Below are 7,156 nucleotides of genomic sequence, written 5' to 3'. Positions count from 1 at the left end.
CACGGACTAAAACCCCTGGGGTGTTCCGACGCTCGCTTTTGGGCGGGGTTACGGGAACAACTTTGCAGACCTCCGAGACCCCGCCGGCGTTGCCCTTGCGGGCCCATCAATTTGGGGCTGCTCCAGCAGCCTACTCCGCTAAAGGCACCTCGTAACACTTGAGGGCCTTCCAGCTCGGAAACCTCTTCAGGCGAGTGATGGAGCTCTGGGTTAACGCCCTAGAACAAGCGGGTCTTAAAGTCGGTCGAACCAAAACCGAACACTTGCAATGCAGGTTCACTGGCAGAAACCAACAATCAACAACTGTCTGTGCCTAAAGTTACACATTTCAAGTAGCTCGGATCGGTTATCTCAGAAGATGGAAAAATAGAGGAAGAAGGCTGGCAAAAGTGGCGCACGCTGTCTGAAGTACTGTGTGACACACGCATGCCCGTTCGAAGTAAAGGAAAGGTCTACAAGACGAGCGTTGCTTTATGGATCGGAGTGCTAAGTGTATATGATAAGGCTAAACTGGCTGTAATCCTGGAATACAAGCATCAGAGCCTCGTTTGGGAGAGCTGAATAGATACAGTAGATCAAAATAACCTTCGCGGTTTACCCAATGAACCTTATTTCATGACTACTAAAAATAATAATGAATATGGTAATAGGATTTGGTCCTCATACGTACCAAAAGTTCTAAACAATTTTCCCAGTGATGTAATCGAAAATATAAATAAGAAACCTAGTAATATTAAGGCTATTGTTAAAAAGGCACTGATAGATATAAATACACAAAGACTCAGTAGCATGTAAAAATGTTACGTTTTGAAGTAAAAGGTACCACATTGTCGCTTACCAAAGGACGAAATTTGCTAGTTTCTTTATACCAATAACCTGTCAGAGCGTCCTTATGGTAAGCGACAAAGTGGTACCTTTTGCTGGAAAACGACACAAATATTTAATTGTAATTCAATAATGTGAACAGAGGTTGCATCCCTATATACCTTATCCAGTCCTTCCTTATATATCCTTAGTCCATAAGTCCATATAGTAATCTTAAAAGTATAAGATTAGTGCTAAATAAATAAATTTTAATTTTGTTCTATATAAAAATAAACAGTTTAAATTTTTAAATTTTTTTTAATGATTCACGGTTAGTTTCACTACTAATATTGACCGGGATATGGACCGTGATTATCATTTATTTTTATTATTTTCGAGCTCCCGATATTTTGACGCAGTGAATACAAAAGGTAATCACGGTCCATATCCCGGTCAATATAAAGCTAGAATAACAGTTATGTTTTGTAGATCGGTCTCGTCATGGTCTCGGCCGATCGGTCTAGGACTCTAGCCATAAAAGAGCACCTTGTTATGGCATAAGCTGCGACCGCCACGGTCGACTATTGTTTACTCTTTAGGGCCCTCCACACTCATGTGCGAATCACGGCGCGAAGCCGCGAACGTAAGTGTGGCGTCGATTTCGCAGATTGTTCACGCCTTCGCGCCTAGTTCCCCGTTTTTTGTCGGTTTATTAGCCCGCGTCAAAGGAGGCGCGAAGCGCGAATTGGCAAGACTCCACATTACACACTATTTTGACTTATATGTGGCAAGATAAATAATAATTATATTATATAAAGCGGCTATATTTTACGGTTTTACAACAAAAGAAAATGGAAAAATAGCTAAATCACGTATGATGCCATAGATAACTAGCAGTTAAACTCGATCAGCTGTTGCTTTTCCGCCATCTTGGCGCGAACCAAACTGCGAAATCGCCGTGAAGTTTGCGAGTGTGGAGTCATACGTCAACGTCGCGACATGTTCTCTCCGCGAAGTCGCGCCGCGATTCACGCACATAGTCTGGAGGGGCCTTTAAGCCTGTAACGTTATTGTATTAGTTTGTTAGGGTATATCTTTGTGTTTTTCCGAGACTATCGGCAGACTCAAAGGAGTACTGTTATTTTATTGTTGTGTACTTTAGCGTTAGTTTTAGTTGCGTGAGAAATTCTTGGCATCGTTACATCGTACCATTAGCGGGAGATAGTAGGGGTGCACACGTTGCTCCTAGCCAAACTAATTATTACCAAAAATCAGACCTGAATAAACATTGTACTAAATTCTGAACTGTTAGCTTTTAAAAGTTTTCATAGACTTCTAAAGCTCTTATTTAGTCTTAATGATTAAAAGGTATTGTAATACTATAGAATTTCAGAAAAAAATAACGTTGGCAACACAATTGCCGCAGAGCTGTTTTAGGCATAGTTATAAACGATGCGTTATATGACACATATTGTTAATGCTGATCTTGTCACAAAAATAATTCCAAACGGGATGTTGTTGTCAGTCGGTTTGACGTTTGTCAAACAGATCAAATTCAATGCGAAAAGAGCTTCGTTTCAGTTTTCATCTCGACTTTTACTCTTAAATATTAGCAGGAAAGTTAAACGTCATAATGGAGCCTAGTATTCCAGGTTCTTCAACATCTTCTAGAGCGACTAGATTCATGATGGAAGGCGTAGGAGCTCGTGTTATACGGGGGCCAGATTGGAAGTGGGGCAAACAGGTGCTGCATAGTGCATTGATGTTTATAGTTGACTATTATTTTGATGTATAACATCAGTTTAGCTCTTTAACACTTGGGATATATTATACATACAATTTACCTTAATGCCGCCTCATTTAAGTTTATATGTATATGTAAAACATTAGTTACAAACGATGAAAGTTATCTTTTTACGATGCATTCCTAAATTTCTTCGTAGCTATCCATTATTGTTAAGATTGCGGTTGATATGTATTCTAACACGTTATTTTAAAGTCTTTTCTTTTATAACGTTACATTCATTAACATATACTGAAACTTTTATTAAAACCATAAACATAATTAATAATGAACTTACAATAAAAAGTAACCTAAAATTAAAACTACCTACAAAATTAAAACTAATATCTAAAAAAGAAATAAAACATAATATGTGTGACCTAGCCCAATATGTATATATTAGGCTAGATCAATATATACTTACTCGAGAAATACAACTAACTAAGAGATAAAATGCTTTTTTATAACCAACTTGTTTACAAACTATTTCCAGGATGGAGGGGAGGGGCATGTAGGTACTGTGAGAAACTTTGAGTCACCAGAAGAGGTAGTGGTTGTGTGGGATAATGGAACTGCTGCAAATTACAGATGCTCTGGAGCTTATGATTTGAGAATCCTGGATAGTGCTCCCACTGGTGTTAAACATGAAGGAACTATGTGTGATACATGCCGGCAACAACCTATTTTTGGTAATTAGAATACTCAATTTAACTATTCACATCCACATAATTTACAAAGACTTTAGGATACTATAAGCCATATTGGTGCTTAGCATTTACTTCTGATACCAATATTTTCACTATATTTATTTATTAGTTAAAAGTTGTTACAATTCAAATATTTCCAAGACTTTTAGTTCTATTGTAGGGGAACATTTATAATATTAAATGTAAACAATGACTTATTGGATGAATACTAGAAACCCATTTATGAAAACATTGATTTCAGTATGTTATCTAAAGTAATATTTTTTGGCTGACTAGGTATTCGCTGGAAGTGTGCCGAATGCAGTAACTACGACTTGTGCTCTGTTTGCTACCATGGAGACAAGCATCATCTACGCCACAGATTCTACCGCATCAGTGCACCAGGTGCACAGCGCTGCCTTGTGGAGCCCCGGCGCAAGAGCAAGAAACAAGCTGTTAGAGGAATATTCCCTGGAGCTAGGGTTGTTAGAGGGGTAAGTGTATTCTTATATTATTATTTGAAGCCTAATGTGTCAGTATAAAGCTTCCTGAAATTTCTCCACTACTGCGTCTAGGTCTGGTTCTATCTCCTTAGAAAAATAATGATTTCTTTTTAAATGTATAATTTTTATTTTTTATTTTAGCCTATTTGTGTGTCCCACTGCTGGGCAAAGGCCTCCCCTTTCCCTTTCCAATCTTCCCTGTGCTGAGCAAGATCCCGCCAATCCCACTGGAACACATCCACCGTCCGTCCATCCCGCCATCTCTTTCTCGGTCTGCCTCTGGCCGGACTACTCTGGGAATGGCTATTTTGGCCCATCTGTCATCATTCATTCGGCAGACATGTCCAGCCCAGTCCCACTTAAGCCTGGCTGTCTTCACCCCAACATCAATAACTCTGGTTTTGGAGCGAAGCTCTATGTTCCTCCCTACAGTTCTTTCGATACCCAGGATACTTCGCTCGATTGCCCTTTGGCAAACCTTGAGCTGGGATTTCTGTGCCTCAGTCAGTGACCAGGTTTGGGCACCGTAGGTGAGGATGGGCAAGATGCACATGTCGATGAGCTTGCGCTTCAGTGCAATTGGGAGTTTACCTTTCATGAGTTCAATCAATCAATCAAATATTTATTTGCTATAAGCACAGTTGCATGCATGCAAATACAGTTCACTTAAATTACAAAATAACACAGATAAAAACAAACAGAACACAAATTACAGTAGATATAAAATTTAAATATGGATGGAGACATGTCAAATTAATTTAATACATTAGCAAAGTGTGAGTGTTAGGCCCTAATCTTGTTATCTTTCTTGAGATCTATCGTAGGGGTGTGGACTGTATAGGGTGCGGCATAGGCGGCAAGGATGGAGTAAAACAACTGGAACTCTTCTTCAATCAGATGCAGGAGGGTCGAGGTCGGAGAGGTCTTCTTTTCTTCTTTTGGAGAGGTGTTACTTGCTCGGCTGCTCGATTCGTAATGGCTTCCTATGGCCGGCGCACCGCCTTTTATTCCCTCCATATTTAAAGACCTCGTCCCCCGCGCCGCACCGGCGCGGGCGTCTGCGCTTCGCGCATGCGCAGACCTCTCTTTCCTCGACTCTCCTACGTTTCTCTTTATTTATTAAAGTTATGTTATATATTAACAAATTACATGTTTTATTTATTTATCCTACCTATCTTATTAGATTCTAGTCTATTATCACAATTTCTTATTAGAATAAGGTAGCGTATACTTTGCCCTATTTTCTTATACAGATCTACGTAATGAAACACAATGAGGAAAATTCTTTATTTAAGGTCTGTGCCTTCGGCTTGACCTTTCGGAGATTACCTGTCTTACCAATTCATGCTATTGTGCTGAGCAGCTAACACCTGATCGAGTCTGCGAACGCGGCGCGGCCGCGCGCGGGGCGCGGACGCGCGGGGGAGGGGCGCCGGCCGGCTAGCGAGCGACGCGTCGCGCGCGCTTCCTCAGTACGCTGTTATTACCGCTGCAGTGCGTTGTGTTGTGTATTTGCTAACGTTGTGTGACGTTCGTGTTGTGTTTATGAGAGTTTAAGAGTGAAAACCGTAAGTAAATTTGGTTTTATTATTTACCGTGATCGGGTCTGTTGATAAAAATGATTTGTTTTGCGTGCGAATATTTCGTGACCGAATTTTAAAGACACAGTTATTTGTTTTCTGCATGTTCGTCAGAGACGTTTGTGTTACTTGTTCTTTAGTGTTCTGTTAATAGATGTATTCCTGTTTTTCTGTGAATTCTCCTGCTTTTATGTTTATCTGTGCGGGTTGCGGTTATTCAGGCGATCTGATATTGCCAGTCATATAAAATCAACTATATTGGTCTGAGCACCGTCCCGATTTGGGGCAATACACGAGTCGTGAGTCGTCCCAACGACTGTTGATGGCTCACCAGCCGCAGTGGCAGTAGACTTGGGCTCGTCAGTCGCAGCCGTAGCAGAACTCGGCTCGTCAACCGCAGCCGCAACAGAACTCGGCTCGTCAGCCGCAGTCGCAGCCGTACGGCTCAAATTTTCGGCCGCAGCCGCAGCCGTGAGGCTCAAATCGAGCCGCAGTCGCAGCCGCATGGCTCGATTCGACCCCACACCCGCAATCACAAGGCCCAGTGTAGCTCCCGACTGTAGCCTGAAGGCACAGTTTGTTTTTAAGATCTAACTTCAAAATGAAGTTTTTTGTGATGTACAAGTACCACAGCCACTTAAACTAACAATCTTGACTTATGCTAAAAATGCACACTGTTTGCACATGTTATATATGCGCCGCTGGCTCAAGGTGTGGTGATTTGCTTTGGGCCTGGCAAATGGGTGATTTAAACACATGCTTTCAGATGGCGGAAGCTGGTGACTTGGTGGCGCTAGGGGAGCTGTTGGACGAGCATGCAGCGACGCCAGAAGATGACTCCGTGCTGGAGAATTTGAAGCTCTTAGTACAAGAGAATTACCCTGATGGCTGGACTGCGTGGACAGTGGTGAAGTCAACAATGGAAGCTGTGGGCGAAGTTGATCCACAAATTTTAAACAAATTACGCTTCGCGCTCCCAACGGTAGAGGTGATGAAGGCCTTTTTTCCATCTATGACACACGTATCCGAGAAAACCTTTCGGGATATGAAGATAAGAATGCTCCAATGGTCCTTTACGCGGGCACTCATAATGGGACCTCCAGCCTTAGCTAACAGGATCAGAGGTTCCGCCGCGAAGACAGAGCTGTTTAATAAGGCGTTAACAGAATTAAAGCCTACGTTCCTAAGTCGGAAAGAGGCCCTTAAAATCTTAAGACGGACGGATTCGGACTCGGGGGAATCGAGCTCGGCTTCTCACAGCCAGCGCAGCGCAGTCAGTCACAAAAGGCGACGAAGCATGTCGCGTTCTAGCGAGCCAAAAAGATCAAGGATAGACCTCTTGGAGGAAAAAGTCGAAGGTATGTTCGCGGAGCTCTTACATAGACTGGATAAGAGAGATGAATTGGCTCCCTCTTTTTCAAATGGCGACCAACATCAGTATAGCGAGTCAGAGGATGATATAGATGCTTTCTCGGGGGCTTCATCCGTAGCAGAAACCGACCGTACAGAGGAGTCCTGGTGCCCACCGGATCCAGTTTCTCAGGAGGGGTTTTTACTGCCAGAAGTTAGAGAGGAGCAGCCCCCAGTTCCCGAGCCGACGGCAGAGATTAAAGCCGAAGGAATGGCTTGCCAAAAGTTAGGTTCCAAGTCCTGGAATAAGATCAAATATAAGGAGGTAGAGAAGCGGTTAAAGGCAAGCCCGGTATTCAGCGGTTTAAAAGTCAACTCCCCGCTAGAGCGGCTGACTCAAAAGTCATTCACTTCGTCTGTGTTGTTAAGAATGGACGATGTGTTGGGTAC

At 42.4% G+C, this 7,156-nt stretch overlaps 1 protein-coding gene across 1 annotated transcript in view; it reads left to right on the top strand.

Moving 5' to 3' along the window:
* Positions 1-2,372: 2,372 nt before the first annotated feature.
* Positions 2,373-7,156, top strand: part of LOC134741104 (E3 ubiquitin-protein ligase mib1) — a 364,534-nt gene continuing 359,750 nt past the window's right edge. The window contains exons 1-3 of the mRNA XM_063673876.1: positions 2,373-2,548; positions 3,081-3,276; positions 3,571-3,767. Of these exons, the coding sequence (XP_063529946.1) occupies positions 2,438-2,548; positions 3,081-3,276; positions 3,571-3,767 (504 nt within the window). The 5' untranslated portion in view covers positions 2,373-2,437. The remainder of the gene's footprint in view (positions 2,549-3,080; positions 3,277-3,570; positions 3,768-7,156) is intronic.

This window comes from Cydia strobilella, chromosome 4 (assembly GCF_947568885.1).
Source record: "Cydia strobilella chromosome 4, ilCydStro3.1, whole genome shotgun sequence".
NCBI lineage: Eukaryota > Metazoa > Arthropoda > Insecta > Lepidoptera > Tortricidae > Cydia > Cydia strobilella.
This window is presented reverse-complemented; position numbering and strand designations above follow the sequence as displayed.